At 40.5% G+C, this 24972-nt stretch overlaps 1 protein-coding gene across 1 annotated transcript in view; it reads left to right on the forward strand.

Annotated features, from left to right (window-relative positions):
* Positions 1-24758, forward strand: part of Pkp2 (plakophilin 2) — a 60485-nt gene extending 35727 nt beyond the window's left edge. The window contains exons 7-13 of the mRNA XM_021209445.2: positions 12117-12234; positions 13398-13562; positions 14364-14537; positions 19101-19254; positions 20894-21083; positions 22207-22294; positions 24680-24758. Coding sequence (XP_021065104.1) covers positions 12117-12234; positions 13398-13562; positions 14364-14537; positions 19101-19254; positions 20894-21083; positions 22207-22294; positions 24680-24748 — 958 coding nt within the window. The 3' untranslated portion in view covers positions 24749-24758. The remainder of the gene's footprint in view (positions 1-12116; positions 12235-13397; positions 13563-14363; positions 14538-19100; positions 19255-20893; positions 21084-22206; positions 22295-24679) is intronic.
* The last annotated feature ends 214 nt before the right edge of the window (positions 24759-24972 follow it).

Genomic DNA, 24972 nt, shown 5'->3' on the forward strand with positions numbered 1-24972 from the left:
TGTGTTTGTGTGTTTGTACATATGTGTGTGTATTTGTATGTATGTGTGTTTATATGTATGTGTATATTTCTGTGTGTTTGTGTGTTTATATGTGTGTGTGTCTCTGTGTGTGTGTTTATATGTGTATGTGTTTGTGTATGTCTCCGTGTGTGTGTTTGTGTGTTTGTGTGTGTGTGTGTGTGTGTGTGTGTAAGACAGAGAGGAAGAACGTGGTTATATCTGTCCTCCATGGCTTCTGTGGATTTCAATCCATTCCTTGGGACTTTGCACAAAGCACTGAGCTGATCCATCACCTGCTGAGCCATCGAACCAGCCATGGAAGAATCATTTTTTCTTATACAATGAGAACTCATTTCACTTGTCTTTCTTCAGTGATTAGTTTACAAGTTGAGTCTTGGGCAGAAAAATAATTTCCCAGAATGTTATTGTCAACTTTTTTAAAAAGCATCTCAAGAATTTAGGAAAAATGGCTGTGTATATATTACTTAAGTTATAGGTAATATCCTGTGAACTGCGTTTTATAACAGCAAATATGTTTTTATTAAAAAATGTGTGGCTAATCATAGTCAGAACTATATCTTAAAAAACATTTTAAATTTCATGAATATTTTTGAATTGGTAGGTTTGGCTAACATTACCCAACAGGTAAAGGTTCTGCTGAGGCTGACAACCTGAGTTCTAGAACCCAGATGTCCTCTGGTCCCACATGCAATCTGTGACACAAGGGCACCCACACATGTAGGATGGATGGATGGATGGATGGACAGATGGATGGATGGATGGATGGATGGATGGATGGATGGATGGATGGATGAACGGATGGATGGATGGATGGATGGATAGATGGACGGATGGATGGATGGATGGACGGATGGATGGATGGACAGACAGATGGATGGATGAACGGATGGATGGATGGACGGATAGATGGATGGACAGACGGACGGATGGATGGACGGATGGATGGATGGACGGATGGACGGACAGATGGATGGATAGATGGATGGACAGATGGATGGATGGATTTAAAGCAGAGGTTGTTAGGAAACACCCCTCCATCCTCAAGACCTTTTTTCTTTCCTTGAAAATATTTTTTCAAATAGTATATTTTGATTACTGTTTCTCTTCGCTGAATTCCCACCTGTTCTTCCCTACCTCCCCTCCCATCTGGATCTATACTCTTTATGACTCAGGCATTTAAGGAATGATAATAAAATAAGATTAAAACAAACAAATCAGAATAAAACAAAACAAAATATGAAAACCAAAGAAATAGCATATATAGGCACAGAGAGACACATTCTCACACAGAAATCCCATGAAAACACAAAGCTGGAAGCTATGAAACATACAAAGGGCCTATTGGATTGAAAAGAAATAATAATGCCCTGACTCAATATTATGAGACAAGCTCTAAAGATGCATGAAACCTTTTTTCTTTAAAAACAACGAATTAGTAGGTTAACAGAAAAAAACATGGCACCTCTGTCAGCAGACATCAAGCTAGAAAATATCTACTGCCTTGTGGATAAATTCCTTAATCATCCACTAACAATCCAAACATCTCCTTTAGTTGTTAAATAAGGTTATTCAGGTTGCAGTAGCTTCAATGTATATTGTTTAAGTTACAGTTTACTATTTATAATCAACTTTAAATGGAACTTGGTGTTCTACCCAAACCATGCAGAATGTGTATTGCCACCTAGCCACATGCTTAATGACTTATCTCAATGTTCGGATGGTTTTGAAAAATTCAAAAAAACCAGGAAAAGCAGAACTAAGGATCCCACATACACATTCTCTTTCTCTCCCCATAATAGAAGCATGGATGTGTCTTTGAAGTGTAGCTGTGAATTCTTGTAACCTGTCACTGTTGCTCCCTCTTGTAAACAAAGGCTGCCTGAGATCGATGCTTGCCAATACCTTCAGGAGTGGTGTTGATGTTATAGTAACCGTCAAACCCTTCTTTTGCATAGTTTTTGTTGCTCTGCTGTTCTAAGAAAGTTTACTTTTCATCCTGAGCAACCAGAGCTGCTGTGTTGCTTTCTTTCTCTTTGTTAGTCACAGATAAGCCTCAACTGTTGGATATAGATCAGAAGAAAATTAAATGAAAGACTGGGTCTACATCTCAAACAAGGGACGATAGGCCAGCATCTTATAGTCTGGAGTAGACTTTGCCAACTGCTTCTTACCAAGTACTTAAGAGACTAGGCCTTCTTGGAGCTAATGGTGGGTAGAATTAAGGAGCTTGGGCCCAGAGCCACCAGACAGTGTGTGAGAAACTACATCATCAAGTACAAATAAGCCTACTTATTTCTGACTCTTCACATATTTCTTTTGTGGGGGAAGTGACTTACTTTACCAGCCCCTGTCCCTGCCACTATCACATCGTGATAACTAGTGACAGGGCCTCAAACCCTTTGCCTTAAAACATTGCATGTCAGCTCATCACTTCCCCAGGCTCCTTGACTGCACACTAGATACAGAGCTTCAAAGTATCGTTAACGGATTTCCTTTCAGTGCTATCTGTGAGAGCATACCAGAGCATTGCCAGAGACATTGCATGGAAGAGCAGCAGTTCATTCTGACTTTAGATGCTAATAATATGTCATGATTATGACTGAAATTCTAGGGTACCATAGCCTCAGAAATGTTATAAAAATTACAGATGAATTATTCACCATCATGTTTAGCATATACACTAAATTATAGCTATAAGTTTGATACTATTTTTTTATGTTTTGGGTGGAGAAACCAAACAGCAGATGACGCCAAGGTGATTCCACGTGAGAGAGGTTTATTAAGCAGGGATGGGGGGGCCGGCAAAGTGAGTAGAAGAGAAGAACAGAGAAGAGGAGAGAGAGAGAAAGAGGAGGAGAAAGAGAAGAGAAGAAGAGGAGGGAGAGGAAAAGAAGAGGGGAGAAGGGGGAAGAGAAGAGGAGAAGAGAGTGAGGAGGGGGTGATCCCCTAATTTATACGGAGAATGATGTCACACCAATGAGGGTGGGGACTGAGCCGGGTGAGTTGTGGGATTGAGGGTCGTTGTCCTGGCAACGAAGGGCCAGGGTCACATGGTTAGGCCAGGGCTTGGAGTGTCCTGGCACTAACAGTATTTAATTGATTATATATATATATGTATGTGTAATTATGAATTAAGTTTCCTATGGAATTTTCAAAAACATATCTCATTGTCTTTGCTTCCCAGTCCTCCCCACCCCCTCTGTCTCCCTGACTCTCGTTTCTTGTTATACCTTCTCCAGTCCTCCCTACTTCTACTTTGCTCTGCTGTCTTCCCTTACTTCACCCCCTGACCTGGACCAGCAGGTCATTCTTCAATAACAGGGTCATGAGGGGGAGGTACCACGGATGAGAACGATAGAGAAAATAAACAAGAAGACAAAAACTGGTGTTAGGAGGTTTTGTACAAGCTCTGTCTTATGCCAAGCATGTTCCTGGCTTTAGACAAAGAACTATGTCCCCTCAGTCAACAATAGTGAACGAACACTGAAGGAATAAAGGAAGTTAAAGCCCTGTAACTGGTACAACATATCCTTGGTCAATGTGGTGGGGGACTCCACATAATTAGAAAGAGAATAATTGATACAGGTAATTTTGAAGTGCCCACACCTTTTGGAATAGAGGGACTCCCAATCAGCAATATATATGGAGGGTTAACAGAAGCATTGATTTCAAACATAAAAAGAATGTCTTTATGATGGTCCATTGTTGTGGCTAACAGCCAGAAGTCCAATTGAGCCTTTTCTTTGGAGACAGTGTAATAGATGGATGGGATATTAGAAAGCTGTCTTCATCCAGACCAGGAAGGCCTAATGTCTTAATAAAACCTAAGACCAAATGACACACTTCCTCCAGGAAGGCCACACCTACTTCAACAAAGCCATATGTCCTAATCTTTTCAAATAATGCTATTTCCTATGAACCTATAGGAGCCATTTTCATTCATAGCATTATAGAGCGCCTCCAGGACAAGTCAACCAGTACCTCATTCAGAGGTATACAGTTCTTAGACCCATGGGACATGCCACCCCAGAGTGAATTCCATTTTAAGTCAGGACTCTGGATTGTTGTTGCATACTAAAAAGTGACCATCCAAGAGGGCTTGAGAGATGGCTCAGTAGTTCAGAACACTGGCTGCTCTTCCAAAGGCCTTGAGTTCAATTCCCAGCAACCACATGGTAGCTCACAACCATCTGTAATGGGATCCAATGCCCTCTTCTGGTGTGTCATATATATAAAATAAATAAATCCTTAAAAAAAGGAAAGAAAAAGAAAAAAATGACCATCCAATGACAGGGTGACCTGTGGGTGATGAGAAACTGGAAAATGCCAAGGGAATAAATTGGTAATGTTTGAAAACTACATTCAACCCTGCCAGGCTCCTGAGCCATAACACTTGTGGGCCATTCCAATGAGAGGAATACATATACATATAGACAATGACAAACAAATAGGAAAGGTGGGTGATATGCAGCTGAGGGGATGCGCAGTTGAAGGGAGCAGGACAGGTGCCCATGAGGAATGTCAGGAGTTACACTGGTCTGATATTGTAATACTAGAATAGCCGAATATTTTTAAATATATCTAGGTTTTTATCATTTGTATTAGACCTTATAAACATTAATATTGTATGTATTACCTTTGTATCGCAAATATGTTATCCAGACCTTTTATAACTTACAGAAACCTTTTAGTTTTTTTAACCTTTTAGTTTTTCATTCTGTAAACAAAACAAGATAGATAGATAGATATCTCCTTATCTATTAAAACATCTCATCTTTTAATTTTATAACATTTTTGCCAGATAGTGGTGGTGCACACCTTTAATCCCAGCACTTGGGTGGTAGAGTCAGGCGGATTTCTGAGTTCGAGGCCAGCCTGGTCTACAGAGTGAGTTCCAGGACAGCCAGGGCTACACAGAGAAATCCTGTCTCAAAAAACAAAACAAAACAAAAAATGTATAACATTTTTATCACTTAATACCATGAGATAATATAGTCATATAGATCGATCTCCCCCTTTTACTTTTAATATAAAAACTTGGATGAGATGGCTTGTTTGGGACAATTATACTTTAGTTATGAAGACCCAGTAGAACCTACCTTAGCAGATATTTAATGGCAGCTACTGTAATCATGTTTTGATTTATTTTTTTTAGTCTAGAAGTCTAAAATATTAGCTTTTTTGTTAGGTTTGTATATTATGTAAAAATCATATCAAAATTAAAACAAAACATTAAAATGATAAAATCAACATCTCTTCAGCTCTAGGATGCTGAGCCCAGAGGGGGAACAGAGGAAACTGCAGCTCAGCTTCAGTTTTGACTTTTTGAATTTATCTCTTAGACTGTTCTCTTCTCCCCCCTGTCACAGAGCCCGAGGACCTCTCTGACCCAGGAGAGGTGTTTAAAGGACATACTGAGAGAAAACATGCTTCGATCTGAAATGGGAGGCCAAATCCAGTACTCCAGAGTCAGCGCTTTGGCTTAAACAGCGCAGCACAATTTGGCCACAGCAGCTCTTTTGTTTATGAGTTGGGGCTCATTAGCGCTGATAGCATCTAAGAGAGGAATTTAGGAATTAGTTTAGAAGTTTGAGCTAGCAAAACCTGATGTGCAGAAATACTTTCAAGGAGGAGGGGCAGAGGTGGGGGAGAACTAAGAGGATATTTCAGAGCGTCTATCATTATGATGTTGTCAGTGCCTGGCCACCCCTAGCAGACACCTTCACCCCCTCTGCTGTGCCACTGCCTGGGTAAATACAGCTTGGCTCTCTTGTGAGGGTATCGCTTTGCTCTGAGGGGCGGAGACTGGTCAGCTGGCTGCCCCCACCACCACCACCAATGTCCCTTTAAAGATCACACATTTGCCAGCACTGAGGTCTTCTGGAGCCAGCACAGCCACGAACCAGCACAGCCCTTCTCTGTTTGGCCACTACTACAACACTCCACTGTGTTCTTTCTCTTAGTCCATCTGTCTGTCAGGGACCAGCTGTAGTAGAGATATTTGGCTCAGATAAATGGATAGGAGCCATTTTTGGTAATTTTGAAATAAAAAAAAATTTTTTTCTCATGCTGTGAAGCAAAAGTAATTTTAAACTTGTTGCCACTTTCCTGTCTTCAAGACCTTTTTATCCCTATTTTCTGTTCTTTACTTTTATCTTTTATCCTTCTGTTTGGAGGAGACTGACCAGATCTATACAGGGTATTAAATTACAATTTATTCAACTTTATGCTATGGTAAATAATCTGTAATCAAATTCCAGTGCAAACTCATCAATTGGAAATCCACTGGCCCTTGTAGGAGATATTTTGTCCTTAAACATTTATCTACATGTTCCCATATATTTAAATTTATAGAACCATTTTAGGAAACCAAGGGCAGATTTTTTTTTTTAAATAAAATAGATTTATTTTTTTAAATAAGGAACTTTTGGGCCTGGTTGGTTGGTTGGTGTTTTTTTGTTAATTTGTTTTTAGAGACAGGGTTTCTGAGAGCCTCCCAGAACTCATTCTGTAGACCAGGCTAGCCTTGAACTTGGAGATCTTCTTGCCTCCGCCTCCGCCTCTGCCTCCGCCTCCGCCTCCGCCTCCTGAGAGCAAGGATTAAAGGTGTGTGCCACCAGACCTGCCTTATAAAGACCTTTGTTAGGACTTTAGCAATACATTACAAGAACTAAAATGGAAAACTATACAAGCATCTAAAGGAAAACCAGTGTTCCTTGGCATCGCACTACCGGTGTCCCCCCTTCAGGTGGTCCCTGTGGTGTGACTGTATAATGGCTGCACTTTCTCTTTCTACCATACTTGGTTGTCCTTGTTCAGGCAGTAGTTTGACCTGGACCAGCAGGTCATTCTTCAGTGACAAGGTCATGAGGGGGAGGTGCCAGGGATGAGGACGATAGAGAAGAAGACAAAAGCTGGGGTCAGAGGACCTTACATCAGCTGTGACTTATGTCCAGCATGTCCCCTCTCTATGTATATCATGTTCTCAGGGAAAGCCTTGGATCATCCCAGTCATCAACATCTCACTCCCTTAGTGTCCTGGTTTTCCATTCCCTCCTACTTGGAGGTACAGATTTAACAGTTAGAAGCAGACATTAGTATATAAGCCTGGCTTCCCTTGCTTGGTATGTTTCCTAACCCAATCCATTTTCCTGAAACTTATTTTCTTATAGTTGAACAAAATCCACTTGGTAAATGTCTAAAATTGTCATTGTTCATTCATCTTATGATGGCCATCAGGCTGGCTGTGTCTCTTCACTGTTGTAAGTACAGCAGCCACAAACGTGGAAGTGCACATGTCTCTGTGGTAGGGTTAGAGCCCTTTGTGTGTATGCCCAGGTACCGCTGGGCTGTGTGGTGATTTTCTTTTAGTATTTCCAGTGATTGCGTAAGCTCCCATTCCTACTAATAGTATCTAAGGTTCCTCTTTCCTCACATCCTCTCCAGCATTTGTTGTCATTTGATTTCATGATGGTCTTTCTGACAAGGCTGAAATATTATCTCAAAGTAGTTTCGATGTATATTTCTCTCATGGCTAGAAATACTGAACAGTTTTTTGTTTGGTTTTGTTTTATAGGATATATATTTTTTTTTCATTGTGTTTCAAGTCTACAGGGAATACGACATGTGTGCTAGAGAAGTGTTCTAACTTAATCCCCAACCCCTAACCCGTTTGCATTTGTTCTTTTGAAAACTATTCAGATCATTGGCTTGTTTGTTGACTGGTAGGTTTGTTTCTTAGGTTTAATGTCTGACCTCCTGTATATGTTCTAACTGTTAACCCCATGTTTGAGGTATAAATGGACACTTTTTCTCTTTATTCATTGGGTTGTCTGTTTATTCTGCTTCTTTTTCTGTTCAGAAACTTTTTAATTTCATGTAGTCTCATTTGTTAGTTCTTGAGGCTGTTCCCTGTGCTATAGAAACCCTATTCCCAGGCCTTAGGCACTGTATGAATGACTATTCCATTATGACACCATTAATCTTCACAGAGACATAGCAGTCTTCCTTTGAATTCTAGCAAGGGTCAAGGTGGCTTTTGCTTTCTTCACTGTGACTCAGGAATGTGAGAGGGAAACAGTCTTGGAAATAGTCCATAATCACAGATCTGCCCGAGACAAAGAATCTGAAACATTTAAAACTGCCGGGTCTGAGACACTTCAGAGATAGCCTGGGTCTCAATCAGTCCCCTGACCCCATTAAAAGCTGTATTGGAGAGGGGGGTCCTAATGTCAGTCACTGGCATCAGGTGCTGCTTCTGGGCCTAGTGGAAGTTCATATTGCCTTCAGTGAGCGCCATCTTCCCTCATGGCTCGCTTGTTACTGAGGACTGGTTTAGAGGCTCATTTTCACTTTACAATAAGGTGGTTATTTTGGTCTATTTAATTTATACTTCTGAGGTACTTTCCATGTTAAGTCTCCATTGAGTTACATACAGGAAAGAATAATAAGTAGGTTTTTCTCAGCATTCAGGAGGCACATTGTAAAAGGATACATCCTGTCTATGTTAATTCTATTTCCTACAAACTTTAAAGATTAGCTATTAAAAAAATGCTGTTTCACATAAATGAATTGGTTTTTATCAGAGTAGTGTAATAGTAAACTACTTTGTGTCTAATGACTTCTGTTCACAGGTGAAGTGGTATAATCTGCCCTTGTTTATATTTTTGGTTGTCTGAATAAGATGGGAAATATTTTTGATATGCGGGGGCAGTAGTGAGGCACCAGGATTCCATGCACTTCCTGTCAGCAAAGGTATCAACTGCCAGGAACCCCTGATAAGTCCTATTTTGAGCAAGTGGTGTCAGGATAATAGAAGACAGACACAGTTTACTGCTGTGAGGCTGGCTGCAGAGCCAACTGCACTACCCTCCTAACTAGAACAGACACTCTGGAGTCAGACAAAGCCAAGTCCCCTTTTGAAACTATGCAGAAGGTCCAGCTAGTGAACAAGACTGATCTTTTGACTTGTCAAAGCAATTTTAAGGGGTCATTTCTCTAATCCAAGGGCTAGAAAAATGTCAGAAGCTTTCATACATAAAAAGCACTTTCTTGTGGTTGGGAATATATGATATTTGCTACACAAAGAGCAAAAAGAATGAATGTTGGATAAGGCTTTTTCTCTCTTGTACCACTCTTTATAAGATAGAGAAAGTTGTCCTCCTATAGGACTGGAGAGATGGCTCAGCAGCTAAGAGCATTAGCTATTCTTACAGAAGACCCAGGTACAATTCGCAGCCTTCGCATTCCATCTCATGAGCATCTGTAAGTTCAGTTTCGGGGGATCTGCTTCCCTCCTCTGACTCCCACAGATGCTGCTACACAGACAGACCCATACTCATAAGAATAAAATGGAAAAAAATATTCCTCCTATCCTGACATTACTACTAATTTATTTTCAGTAGGAAAAGTAACTAAGCTCTTTGAGGCTTTTCTTTCCTCATGTGAGGAATTAGGAGACCAAACTGATGTGGTTTCAATTCCTGTGAAGCTTACTAGGACTCCCCCTAGGTGGACTCCAGCTGGTGGCCCACTCTGCACGCAAGAGTCAGTGCAGAAGACCTTGACGTGAAGCAGGGCCTTTGACTCACCCTCAACAGATGAACAGTGGGGTTTGGTTTGGTTTGGTTTTCTTAAAAAGGGCTCCTTGTAGGTCCATGACAGGCATCATCTGTGCTTGACGGTGAAAAAGAAAAGTAGTTAATTTTGGCTACCTTCATGGTCTTAAACACACACCAAAAATGTATCATCAAAATTAAAATGAGCAGCAGGCCTAGCAACTCTTAATGGGCTCAGAAAGTAAACAGAGATAGATGGTGTCAGTTTACACAATCATTTCTTAAGAAAAAGCTGTAGTTCACCTGATTGTGTTTCCACTTAGTAAACCCATTCATTATATCTTCTTATCTTTAAAATTGCTGTATTTATTTACATTCCAAATGTTGACCTCTCCAAGAGTTCTTCACCCTCTCCCTCCTCCCCTTTGCCTCTGAGAGGGTGCTCTCCCTCCACTCAGCATCCCGTTTCCCTGGGGCATTAAGTCTCTACAGGATTAGGTTCATCCTCTCTCACTGAGGCCAGACAAGGCAGCCAGCACTCTGCTATGTATGTGCTGGGGGCCATGGACCAGCCTATGTATGCTCTTTGGTTGGTGGCTTGGTCTCTGGGAGCTCCCAGGGGTCCAGGTTAGTTGACACTGTTGGTCTTCCTATGTGGTTGCTATCCCCTTTAGCTTCTTCAGTCCTCCCCCTAACTCTTCCATAGGGATTCCTAGCCTCAGTCCAATGGTTGGCTTCATTATGTTTTTAAAATGTGTTTTTTTTACTGCATTATATGTATGTGAAAGTTCAGAGGAAAACTTGGCCAGAGTCTGTTCTCTCCAGCATGTGTGTATCAGTTATCAAACTCATATCATCAGGCTTGGCAGAAAGCACCTTTAATTCTAAACCTTCTCACCCACCTTCATTATCCTGTCTTATAATTAACAAAATTACAGTTTCTCACAGCAAATGAGTCACTTATTTGATTATTTTAAATAATCAAAGTCACTAAAGGAATTTTGTTAGTATTAAATAGTACCATCTTTTGTCTTTTGCTCTTAAGTTGAACTGTAAGTGCCATTTTGGTGCTAAAAGCAGCCAAGCATGGACAGTTTCAAGAGATCAGCCTACAGATGGGACCTCTGTAGCTTCAGTGTGCCTGCTTTCACTCCCTTTACTTCTGATGTGATGCTGGGCACATTTGTTCTTTTGAAGGCAGTATTTGAGGACAGGAAATATTTTGAAATCACTTACTGCAATTATGTTTTTAAATTAAGAAAATAAGTTGCCAGAAGTTCTCGAACTATTAGTCTTCTAGTGACACTACCTGGGATGTTATAGAAAAGAACTTCTGAATATATTTTTGATGATCTACTTGCTTATAAGTGAGCATGACACAATTTTTTTTTCAATTAAATTTGGAAAAGGGACTAGGAGGGAGTTCTCAAATTCCAAAACCTAATATTTTCTTTGTATTCTTTTTATTCTATGTATATGCCTGAATGAGTCTTTATGTACCATGTCCATGTGGGAGGTCATGTAAACCAGATGGCATCAGATCTCCTGAAATTGGAGTCAAGAGGCCTTTTTGAGGCACCAGATGTGGGTGTGGGGAACTGGGCCAGGGTCCTCAGTGAGAGGAGTAAGAGATCTTAACCACTGCTATCTCCACAGCCTCTTTACTGTTCTATTGACCAAAGTGTTAACATTCTCCAGAGAAAAGTATTCTGAGTAGTAATGATTAAAAGAAAAACTTAATGCAAGGGGATATAGAAACAATAATGCCAGAATACAAATATGGCCGGAGTCTACAGTGTGATGACAACATACTTTACCATATTTGATCAGCTGCTTTCCTCTATAAGGAAGCGGCCTCCACTTGTGGTCATGGCCCAGCAAAATTAGAAAAAGACTAAGCACAAAGATATTTATAGATGAGGGTTCTGGCATCACAGACCCTGGAAAGTATGTTTTCTCTGATAGCTTAGCTCTCTACCATTTGAAGGGGAAGAATATCATGCTTTAGAGGATCAGGCTTAATTTTTGTCAATAACGGTTGTATAAAAACCTTCAAGACTCAAGTAACAGAGTCCAGCACACTTTTGCCAGTGAGGAAAGTGAGGTCCAGAACAACATTAAGTTGTTTAGAGTTAAGACACGGAGCAAACTGGGATTTGGACATACAGCATATTGCTCTATCTAGTGTGCCGTCTTTCTTTACTTACAAACATTTGCCTCATATCTGCCTCTCCAGAAAACTATGGGCAAGACCATGTAAACCCTGTCTGGGCCATGGAATGCTACCGGGGAATGCAGCAGGTAGTGACTCACTGATGGGATCCTGTCCTTATGGTCTCAGGTTTGGCATTAGGATGTCTCCCTGGACTAATGATAAGCTCTCAGACTGGAGGGAACCTTAAACGAATGTTTGAGACTCAGGTCTGTTGGGTCCATAGCACACATCTTGCATAGGCCTTTGGAATGTGTAGCGTATGACTTACTCAGGTCTTTAGGATACATAGAATACATCTTACCATTTCTTGTTGTCCTTGAAAGGAACATGAGCTCCGCTGGCTCCGATGGGAGGAAGATGATGAGAAGGTGTGATGGTCTCATTGACTCATTGGTCCATTATGTCAGAGGAACTATTGCAGACTACCAGCCAGATGATAAGGTAACTCTACAGTTAACTTTCCTCATGCCAGATTACCCACTAAGGTGCTTCAAATATTAAAATAATTGCTTGAGTGTAGTTTTGTTCCTTGACTTACTTGCTAAAGCCATACTTTTCATTACATGTGTATGCACTTTAATTTTCTTTTCTTTATTTCCAAGATAGAGTTTCTTTAGTGTAGATCTGGTTGTCCTGAAACTAGTTCTGTAGGCCACACTGGCCTCGAACTCACAGAGATCCACCTGTTTCTGCCTCCCAAGTGCTGAGATTAAAGGTGTGGGTCACTGCACCCAGCTGACACTTAAATTTTCTATCTAGCCTTAGACCTGAAGTTCCTCCAGAGCCAAATTTCCAAAAACTTTTTAACAACTCAGTGTGGATGTTCTCCAGGAACACAAGTACATGTTCAACAATAACCTTAAATTCATCTCTTCCATCACCACAACCTTCTTTCTAATCTTTCTAACACCAGCTTATCCATAGCTGGAGATCTTAGGTCAGTGGTACCACACTGGCCTGACATGCGTAACATCTTACTTGGGTTCCATCTGTCACACCGTGTATAGAACGGACTGTAGAATAGATGGCCAAGTGAGTTATCACCATTTGTCAAAAGAAGATTGCATCTGAATGACTCGTGCTGTCCCTCTTCCCTCAGGCCCTGCGTGCACAGTCACCACATCATATGCCACTTCTCCAATACCATATCTGCCACTTACATTTATGCGACCTTTACACTAGCTGCTAGAGTAGCCTCCTGATTGGTCATGATAAGCAGTGTTATGTTGTATGCCCATCTTAGTGTAGCTGCCAATTTATGTATGTGAAGTTTGAAGTTGTTCTAGACATACATGTTTTTTAGAAATATGCTAAGAGGCTAAAACTATAGCTCAGTGGTAGAGCATTTATGCACTGTGCAAGAAGCCCTGGGTTCAGTCCCCAGTTATGTTATTAAAGAAGGTTGGGGGGGCTACCATCATTTTAGCTTAGTACTCCTGACCATTCATTCATGTTCTAACATTAGCTGTTCCAGTTAGCCTCAGTAATTCCTGCATACCTTAGGTCCAAGCATACTAATTTCAAGAGCCGAAGCCTAAACAACCTTGTCATCTGAAAGAGACGTCAGTATGTATATGAGCAGTTTTCGTGTTCTGTTTCCTCAGGCCACAGAGAACTGTGTGTGCATTCTTCATAACCTCTCCTACCAGCTGGAGGCAGAGCTCCCAGAAAAATATTCCCAGAGTATCTACATGCAAAACCGGAATATCCAGACTAACAGTAACAAAAGTATCGGGTGTTTTGGCAGCCGAAGTAGGAAACTAAAAGAGGTATGATGGGAGATCTTTGAGAGACTGTGGGTTGTAGATGGGAACAAAGGGGCAATGGAGCTGGAGACTCTGATTCCTGCATTCGTGTTGGCTACTGTTTCAGATTATTTTAGTTCTCACATCAGTCCTCCCATGAGGCTTCCCCAGGAAGGAAACAGGAACAGAAAATCTCATTAGTTTTCCTACTTTAATTCAGTGTTTGGGTGACAAGGATAAACTTTAGTCACCACTCATCTGGCTCCGGATTTTGTTAGCTGCTAAGCCATGCTGCCCTGTGTCCTTTGTGGGCCATACTTCAGCCATTGTTTGAACATTACCTGTAGCCTAAAAATAAACTATGAACACATTAAGAATAAATTTCCTAGGAAGATGCGTATTTCTTTCAAAACTAACATAATAATGAGAAAAAAAAAGGGAACTACCATGTTCTTAGTATCGTGGTATTCTTGAATTTGGAAAATGGATGGTAAATTTAGACCCTTGATACTATTCCAAACCACTCTATAAGCATAGAATAGACTTGATTTTCTTGTCTTCAAGGTGTTGACAACTATTTAGAATTTAGGCTAAATGTACTGGAAACCATTTTAGAAGGACCTATATTTAATTCCCTTTCTGTGATGTGTAAAGTTGGAGAATGTGAGTTTTTTAGAAAGCAATGATTATTGTGAGCTAAAGTTAAGCAATTGAATATACTGTTTTTGTGATTTGTTAGTCTTTCTAGACAGTGTTTCTGGTCTGTCGGTGTGGGTGCAGAGTTGTAGGCATCACTTGAAGTGCATTTACTCTGTGTGTACTTAGCAATACCAAGACATGCAGATGCCAGAGGAAAGGAGCAGTCCCCACGGCATTGAGTGGCTTTGGCATTCCATTGTGATAAGGATGTATTTGTCCTTAATTGCCAAGAGTACCCGAAACTATACCCAAGAGGCATCACTGGGGGCTCTCCAGAACCTCACAGCAGGAGCCGGCCCGGTAAGTTTTGTTTCAGTTTTTCTACTTCTTAAAATGAGGTCACTGTAGACATGTCTAGCTCAGATGCAGAGAAAAAGCAATCAGGCAGAAGCAATGGTTTCCTCATTCCAGCCAAGACAGGTCTCAGAACCACAAGGGCTTTAGCCTTCCATCATCTTCAGCCTCAATGTCTGGACAGCTGTGTCTGACCACACAGTGGCTTTTATATTGCTTAGTTCTTCCATTACAGGCCTCAGATCACTGCCTCAAACTAGTTGAGAAAAATACAGAGAAGGAAAGGAAGGAATTTCTCATATTGTAGAACTCAAGAGATTTGGGGTGTGTCTCTTTTCCTTTCACAATTAGTCTTGAATACCTCACCCCATCTCTGGATTCTCTTTCCGGGATTCATTTCACAGGAAATGAGGGTAGCTAGGAATGATCGCAGGCATACATCTTGTTAACCTGGCATCCTGACAGGTAGTGCTATTAAGAACTCAGCAAATGTGTCTCACTGGTCCCATTGTATCTCAGTTGGGCTTTGGAAAGAGTCTGTGATGTTAGTTGGCCCTGCCTGGGTAAAGTGCCCAGGGTACAAGTTTGCACTGACTTGCTGCTTGTACAACCTGTGCTCCCTGACAGAAAGTCAGTGTTTACACCAAAAGAAGCAGTATGTCCGTTCTTTGTAGGTAAGAGCACAATGTCTACGATACCATGGGGTTCGAAGGACACCTGCATGTCTGTCTTGGAAGCTCATCCACAGCACAGAGCTCATTCTCTTTCCCAATGACTTACTTTTTATCATCAAAGTCAAAGCATATAACAGAAGGTTATTGTCTGTACTGTACATTGTATGTATATTATATATTTATATATTCTATTTTAAATCATTATTTGGACTAAGCTTGTAGTACCTTGCTCATAAAGTAAGTATTCCAAAATATTTCATTACATAGCTGGTCTTCAGGTATGTATCGCCACATAAAAACAGTCTTTGAGGAAATGTATTCATTTCCTATATAAGTGTCTTCACATAGAAGCTTATATTAAATAAAACTGAAATGATAAGGTCAGCTTACCATTGCATTGTGGTTGAGAATACAAACAATCGTTTCTTTGATTTGTCATAAGCTTGCTTGTGAACAAAGAGAAAGGAAGAACTCCATTGTTTCAAGAAACTCAAATGAGAAAATATGGAATAAAGTAATTTCTACCTAGTTGATTAGGAACTAGTGGTAGAGGGGGGGAAGCTGGGTGAGGAAGGACAGCGTGAGCCACACTAAGATGTCTGAACATTATTCTGAAGTTAACAGGTAACCGTTAACAGATCCTCTGTTGGATTTAAAATCAGCGAGTTTTGTTTTTGTTTTTAATATCATGTGCATTGGTGTTTTGCCTGCCTGTACGTCTGTGTGGGGATGCCAGATCCCCTGGAACTGGAGTTACAGACAGCTGTGAGCTGCCATGTGGGTGCTGGGAATTGAACTCAGATCCTCTGGAAGAAAAGCCAGTGCTCTTAACATCTGAGCCATCTCTCCAGCCCCTTACATATAAAGTTTTGTTTGTTTGTTTGTTTGTTTATTTGAGACAGTCCCTTACACAGCTCTGGCTGTCCTGGAACTCACTCTATAAACCAGGCTGGCCTTGGACTCATAGAGATTCACTTACATCTGCCTCCCAGGTGCTGGGATTAAAGGTATGCTCCACCATGCCTGGCCTGAAAAAACCTTCAAGTTTTTTTTTTATCACCATTTGAGATCACAGGGGTGGGGCTGGAGAGATGGCTCAGCCATTAAAGGCTAGGCTCACAACCAGAAATATAAGAGATCACAGAAGTGGTTGGATGAATAGGTTTGCAGAAATGCTTATCCAGAAATGTACTATTTAGGCCAGGCAGTGGTGGAGCATGCCTTTAATCCCAACACTCGGGAGGCAGAGGCAGGCGGATTTCTGAGTTTGAGGCCAGCCTGGTCTACAGAGTTCGGTCCAGGACAGCCAGGGCACTACAGAGAAACCCTGTCTCGAAAAACCAAAAAAAAAAAAAAAAAAAATCTAAAAATCAGAAAAGGCAAAAAGCTAAATGAAGCAACAGTGTTGGTGGGTAGGTTAAACTGGGATGCCAGCATTGTTAACAGTAGAGGGATGGCATTTATGTGATAGTCCTGGGAAGTATGAAGTAGTTAGTCCTAGAAAGTATAAATTGGTTAGTCCTGGGAAGTGTGAATTGGTTAGTCCTGGGAAGTGTGAGTAGTTAGTCCTGGGAAGTGTGAATTGGTTAGTCCTGGGAAGTGTGAGTAGTTAGTCCTGGGAAGTGTGAATTGGTTAGTCCTGGGAAGTGTGAAGAGTTTAGTCTGCTCAGCTCCATGGATAGGAAGTAAAGAATGCTGGCAGCCAGTCTTCATAGCCTTCAGATGAAGTGTATGTCTAGATGGCACGTTGGAAAAAGAGGAATGCAGTGTCTGTCCTTCCTCTTGACCCAAGGTCTGGGATCGTTCATAATACATACCCCTCTCTGGATAGCGCTGGGGCAAAGACTCTTCATAGAGAACAGTCGGTGAAAGACAATTAAATGTCTTCAACCCTTTAAAGTTTGACACTCTAGTAAAGTGATGTAGTACTTTCCTAGGAATATCGGTTCAAACACAAAAACAGTTTTAGAGATCGGTATTCTACCACCCGTCCATGGCTCTATATTGAGGCTCAAGTCTAGAAAGTAGAGTTGGGGAAATGAAGAATAAAGGTGGTAGGAAGCAAACTGTTTATATGAGACAATACATGATAAATATCCTGAAGAATGGTTAAGAATCACAAGAGTTTTGTCATAGTAGCCTCATATTAGCTTCAAACAGAAATTTAATATAAAGTCACAGATACAAGCTAAGGCTACAGTTTTGAGATCTCTTGATGTTAAAAAGGTTCAGATCAGTATTTAGATCCTCAGGAAGATTTTTCCTAGACCTGGGCAGGCAGTAGTCTCACATACACAGATTACAGAAATCCATGCTAGGATAGTGGCATATGCTTAAATCCCATTGCTCAGGACGCAGAGGCAGACAGATCTCAGTAAATTCAGGGCAGCCTGGTCTACATAGCAAGTTCAGTGAAAGCAAGTTACATGGTGAGAAAAGATAATCCAACTAGCAATGTGGGTTGTCTTTTTTGAAAGCCTAGTATCTATCTACCTGGCAGTTGCATAGCATATGAACTCACAGGCAGTGTAAGGGCATGTATAAGATGTACACAAACTCAAGCCAGACAAAATCCCAGTGGTAGCGGTGGGGGAAAACATAAGTAGAGTCTCACCTCTAACTGAGGAGCTATTGGTATTGGCAGACGCTGAGAAGAGGGAAGTTACGTTTCTGCAGTGCTGTGATCTCACGCTCCAGAGCAGATCCATATTTAATAGTAACCCAACAGCACCAATTGCACTTCACAAGCTTTTCTCTTTCTCTTTTTCTTTTTAAAAGGTGAATAAGATAGTTTATTCTGGAGCCATTATGACTGACCATGGTCAGGGAACACAGCTTTAGGTTACCCCAAATTGTATATTGCAATGTGAAAGTAGTTTCATGAAGTTTTTATAGTTTTACAGAACAAAGAAATTCATAAATCAAGGCAAGTTTAAAATACATTGGTGTGTACGCTAGAGAGGCAGGTAGATGAAGGATTTTTAAAAAAAGAAAACTACAAGTTGGCTAGGTAGGGAGGATATGAGGGTGGGTCAGGAAGGAGTTAGGAGGGAAGGATAAATATGACCAAAATACATTGTATGAAATTCTCAAAGATTAGTAAAAGCATTCTTTAAAATCCCAATTCTCTTTTTAGAATGAATTGAGTTTGTAATTTAGAAATAAATAAGTTTGTTGAAATATGTTAATGACCCAAATTTGAACCAGAAGTAACAGGAACAATAACTAAGCCTCAGCCAGTAAATGAAGCAAATCGGTAAGAAAGGAGCTTGAGTTTTCTCACCAGGAAAGCAAAGACTCGGGTTCACTGTTGAGCTAAGTGGCCAGCATCTGTGTGGCCAAATTCTACCACGACCACAAAAAAGAGCTTATATTAGCTGAATAGTTTAACATGATAGAAAACATACTGTCCAATTAAGTTTAAATTATTCAATCCTTGGGAGATGCTCAGTGGTCACATATACTTACTTGCAAGCATAAGAACCTTAATTTGACTGCCCTTCATGCACATAAAAAGCCAACATAGCCACCTTGAGGTAATGGAAACATGTGGATCCCAAGAGCTTGCTGGTCAGCCTCGCAGAAACACCAAAATTCAGGTTCACTGAAACCCTGGCTCAAGGGAATAAAGTAGAAGGCGATATAAGTAGTTATCAGACTTATTTTACGTATACACAGATGCAAAATAGTAGATAAGTAACCAATTTTTAATTGTTTAAAAATACTGGAAAAATATTTTTATCAACTATATTGAAAATCAAAAAGATTTTAAAGAAACTATCTATAAACTGCTTTCATTACAGTTCTAGCTTTTGTCCTCCCTCAACCTTTGGAATCTGCAGAGAACTTCTCTGCTAGCAAATGTATAGCATTTACAGGATGTGTCTCACAACAGATACCCACATCGGTAGCTCGCATGGTTGTCCAAAAGGAAAATGGTCTTCAGCATACGCGGAAGATGCTGCACGTGGGTGACCCCAGTGTGAGAAAGACTGCGGTCTCCCTGCTGAGGAATTTGTCACGGAATCTTTCTCTGCAGAATGAAATTGGTAAGTTGAGGTCTGCAAGCCATCGGTGCATTCTGAGTCTGCAAGTGCAGAAACACAGGTGATAAGCATTCTAGCTTTGCTACCGCACATGCTGGGGCAGGCGCCCTCACTCACTGACATCGGATTGTCCTAATATCCAAACTTTCTGTTAACTTGCTTTGATTACTTGCAGAAGAGAAACCGAAGATCACCCTAATAATTAGCAAGACGGGCAATCCGCATGACACTTCTCACCCATAAGCTGTTCTATTCAGTGGGTGTGTCTCATCTACATGTTCGTCAGCAACATACATGTAGTTTTAAAATTGTCAATTTTCTTAATCTTCGATGTGTAATTTAAACAATAAGACCTATTTTGACTCTGAGTTTTAGTAGTCAAGAATAAGTAAAAATCCATTCAATACATGTGTGTTTTTAATGAGATCTCTAGCTAGGTAGATTTTCATTTATTTATTTGTTTATTTGTTTATTGAGATGGGGCAGGGGGAGTGAATATATTGTGGATATCCCATAGTATATTATAGAATATATTTTATTGATACATGTATTATCCTAAGGCAAATAAAGATGACAAAAAAAACTTCTTTAATTGCTGCTGCTCCTCAGCCTTGATCTATGGAGGGATCTGCTGGTGTGGTGGTGAGGAGGAGGTGGCACAGCTCTCATTGAGCAGCTCAGGTCTTCCTGTTATCTGGCTCTGTTATTTCATGGTATCCACATAAGTTGTAAAAGGAATAGTCATGTTCTCAGCGTCTTCAGTCTGTGGTTTAACCTTCTGATGATAACTTATAGCTCTTGAGAACTTAGTATATGTGGCCAACGTAATGTGCATTAACTCCTGAACTCACTCAGAACAACTTGTGGAGAAAGAGAGTGTTATTTCCATATTATACATTAGAGAAATTCGTCAGCGATGGGAAGATAGCTGGTGTTCCCTGCAGAGCCAGGGAATCTAAAGACTCAGCTGTGGATTGGTCCTGGGCTTAAGGAAAGGTGGTTAAGTCCTCGTCTTTTGAGCTGAACTAGAAACTTTTTTTTTTAAGTTTATTTTAGTTAATCAAAGATATGCCTGTAGGATAGCTATGCTTTTATGATATTTTTAGTTATTTATAAAAATCTATCTGAAATATCTTCGTAGACGTCTTTTTCCACTTTTAAGGTGATATGTGCATTGCCAGAAATGGAATCAGTTGAAGAATATAAAATTTTAAAATTCTTGATATTTATGTCCTCTTAACTCTATGGGAAGGTTTTCAGCACACTGAGAGCAGGATGTCCTCTTTGGAAAAATCTTCAGATTTGATTATAGAGACTCAGCATCTTTCCATACATTTGTCAGCCAGTGGCTGGTGACCCCAGCACTTGGAGGTGGGATAGACAGATATCAAGAGCTCAACTGGCCAGCCAGCATACCCCCAAAAAGCTTCTGGTTCAATTAAAGACCCTGTCTCAAAATAGTAGGTAGAAAGGGCATAAGAAAGACAGGTGACAGCCTGCTTTGACTTGCATATGTATATGCAGGAGGCACGCATACCAAATACTCATATGCAGTAATAACCCCCCCACACACACACACACGAATGTTCTCCCAAAGGAAAAAAATCTTTCTAATCAAGCATTGTTTTCTTTCAATTTGTAGCTAAAGAAACTCTGCCAGATTTGGTTTCTATAATTCCTGACACAGTCCCAAGTACAGACCTTCTCATTGAAACTACAGCCTCTGCTTGCTATACCTTGAACAATTTAATGCAAAATAGTTACCAGAATGCACGAGACCTTCTGAACACTGGAGGTCTGCAGAAAATTATGACCATCAGCACAGGGGAAGGGTAAGTCTCTTAGAACCTGCCCATCACTGTCTCTATTTTCCTGCCACCAGTACTATATAGATACTCTAGCTGCAGTTACTCTTTTCCTGAGTCTTATGGGCAACATAATCACAAGGAGTATCACACACCAGGGCTGCATCTCCAGTAGTTTTTGGTGACTTGGCAAGGAATGAACTGAGTCCCACATGAAATCTTTAAAAAGAAAAAAAAAACTCAAGTGCCAAACAACTAATGTACAGATAAATGTTCTGAATATCAAAACCCTTGACGTTAAAGAACTTCCTAGAACTCTGAATATAAGAGAGCTGTAATGTAAGAGAATTTGCTTACTCTGGGTGACTGTCCCTGGGCACTAAAATGCTGTAAGATGCTAGTTGACTCTTCCTTCCTATGGAGCTTCCATGCTGGAGGAGAAGAAGCTCAGGAAGGAGCCCACATTTTTATTCATTGTGGTTTTGCTTTCTGTGGTCTTGATTGCATGTCAATAGACTTTTGTGCCACAGGAAATAAACTGCAATCTTTGAAAAAGAAAGCTCAGCCATGGTTTAGTAGTTAGAAAGTAATGAAATCCACAAAGAAACTGATCTCTAGCTAGAAATGGTAAGTTTAAGACACATTTAGAAAAGGAACGTACAAAGCCAGTGTCACTGTCAGATGTGATGGGGAATTGGATTTGTGACTGAGTAAACTTCTGTCAGCCCTATACTAAAGACACAGATGATTTTAAAACTATTTTAACAAGTATTATCACAAGAGTGTGTATCTTAGCTTGAAAAACTTGTTTTGCTCCTGCATTGATAGGGCCTTTAGTCTCAGACACAAGCACATTTTCAGTCGTTTTTCTGTGTTGCAATCTGTAAAGTTATATTTATATAACTATATAAAGAGTCTAGAAGTCATTAAAGGCTTTAAATGTATATAAATATCATGGATTTTTCCTTTGTAAATTGTTTATTAGCACTACCTTTGTGATTTATTTAAAAAAAAAAAAAGCTTCTTGAAAAGTGAGCTCTGGCCTTCAGTCCCTCTGTGTGGCAACTGTCGAAGCCACATTGAGGCCACGTGAAGGGCATGGCCAAAGCGGCACATCCTCACTGACCCAGGAACATCCCTGTCTTTTCAGCTGTGCTCCCAACAAGGCCAGCAAAGCTGCCTCTGTCCTCCTTTTCTCTCTGTGGGCACACACAGAGCTGCACAATGCCTATAAGAAGGTAAGAACACTGACCCGCTAAAACCTGACACTTGACCTGGCCCTCATGAGAAATCACCAAATAGCTTCTCCTCTTCTACCTCTTCCTCCTCTTCTTCCTCCTCATCTTCCTCTTCTTCCTCCTCATCCTCATCCTCTTCTTCCACTTACTCCTTCATTGTTTTTTGAATAGTTTTTTTGTTGTTTTGTTTTGTTTTTGAGAATTTCACATATGAGCACTGTATCTGTGACAAGCCTACCCCTCACTTCCCCTCTGGTTCCTCTCTCCCAAATTCAGGTTCTCTTCTTTAAGTATTATTGTTACATGTATAAATATATATGTGTGTATACATATATATGCATAAATATACACACATATGTATGTGCATGCACACATGTATATGGAACCTACTAAATCTCCTTAGCTTTGCTGTGTCTATGTTTGACAACCTGTGTAGGAGTTCATCCCTGGAACAATTGGTTCTCCCATTCTCAGTAGCCCTCCATCCCTATAGTTCTTCATCTAGGAGAAGGATGATATGAAATTTCCCTTGTCCACATTGGTATATCAACTGGTAGTGCCATGTTGCTGGTCTTGTTCAAATGATCATATTATTGAGAGTTCAAGGATCCATTTCCTGTGCCATATCTAGGGGACACAATATAATTTAGCAACAGATGTCATAGACCTCTGGCTCATAAGATCTTTCTCCTTCCATGATTCTCCCTGAGCCTTCGGTATAGGGTTGCATTGCAGATGCACCACTTGTAGCTAGACACTCTACAGTACCATATTCTCTGCATTTTGATCAGTTGTGGATATCCTTAATAGTTTCCGTATGTTGCAAAAGGAAGCATCTTTGATGATGAATGAAAGCTACATTTATTTGTGGCTATAAGGAAAAGTATTTAGAATACAATTAGAAATTATATAGATTTAGGATCTGGCAGTAGTAGATTTTCCTCTTGGGGATATGACCTCTCCAGGGTTTACAATACCAAACATGATTTCCCTACTGTTGAGTGATCCTTAAATCCAATTAGACAGTTATTAATCATCTCCCAGACAGAAGTGCCAGTATTATAGCACGGTGCATATCTTGCCAGTCCAGTTCTTTTTGTGGTACGCAGGCCTTACAGCTGGGTACAACACTACTGAGTGAGCCTTTCCCTTGGCAACTTTTGATATGTGAGAGCCACTCCTTAGGAAGGAGGCTTCCAGGCCAGTTCCAACTGAATTCCTCCTATTCCTGTGTGCGCAGTGTGTAGTTTCTGCAGCAATAGGGTTTTACCTTCAAGTTCTGGGACTCAGCACAGGAAATAGTAATGGCTTATGTTGCTTTGGGAATCTCATGGTCTCCCTTGACCAGCGAAGAAGAAGGTTTCTCTTGTGTGGTACTAGAGGTATTGTTAGATAGTCCATGGCTTTTGGGGGGGAACATTATCACCCCAAGTGGTATAACTTCATTAAGCTCTATATCCATGTATACACTTATATATAATTTTAGGTAAACGTAGAATTTGCTATGCCTTTTCAAGCATCCTTAGTGCTACCTGTCCTTCCCCCTTCCCTTTTTGTCTGTATTGCCCCCCACATCTCCAATTAAAATGCCCCCATCTTTTCCATTCCCACCTTCATGTCATCTGAACTTTCCTTCACTCCACTAGACCCCACTTTTCTCTTATCGACCCCAGCCCAACCTTTGCCTCACTCTGGCCCTACCTTGACCCCTTTTTGCTTTCCTGCTCCTGCAGATGCTCCACTTCCATATGGTGATTAAAAGCTAGGAGCCACAAAATCCAAGAGAACATGTGACTTGGTTTTCTGGATCTGGATCACCTCACTCAGTAAAATATGTTTTAGTTTCAACCATGAACCTGAAAATTCTATGCCTTCATTTTCCTTTGCAGCTGAATAGAATTTCAATGTGTACATGTACTGCATTTTTATTATCTAGTCATCAACTGAAGGGCATTTAGGTTGTTTCAAGAAAGTATTTCAACAGCATTAGCAATTAGAGAAATAGCAATCAGAATTACTTTGAGATTTCCTCTTACCCCATCAGAATGCTAAGATCAAGAGTAGAAATGCTGGTAAGGATGGTGGGGAAGGCAGCACCCTCATTCACTGCTGGGATGCACACTGTTGCAGCCATTCTGGAAGTCAGTGTGGAAAATTCTCAGAGAACAGAAAGTAAATCAACTGTGTGACCAGCTATATGACTCCTGGACATATGTCCTCAGGACACTGTGTGACATAGACACATGATCAGCCATGTTCATGCTGCTCTAGTCACATCAGCCAGGAAATGGAACCAACGTAAATATCCTTCAGTTGACTAATAGATGAGGCATTTTCTTATGTGCAAATTTTTATATTTTATATTTTTCTTTGCTTCTTCCAAAGGCTCAGTTTAAGAAAACAGACTTTGTCAACAGCCGGACTACCAAAGCCTACCACTCCCTTAAAGACTGATGAAGGGGGGGGGAAAAACCTCAGGAATTCCAGCTTCACAGTTCTCCACTTAACCTCCCCAAAGAAAACACCTATTTTTCTACTAACTGACCCAAGAAACCTCAAAAAGCATGCTTTGTTTATATTCTTTTCTATTTTCATCCCTAAATCTAAAAAATGAATAATCAGAATATAATTTTGTTAAGTGTCCTGAGGACTTCTACCAGGTTACACCAAGATGGAAT

This window comes from Mus pahari, chromosome 12, assembly GCF_900095145.1.
Source record: "Mus pahari chromosome 12, PAHARI_EIJ_v1.1, whole genome shotgun sequence".
NCBI classification, from domain to species: Eukaryota; Metazoa; Chordata; class Mammalia; order Rodentia; family Muridae; genus Mus; species Mus pahari.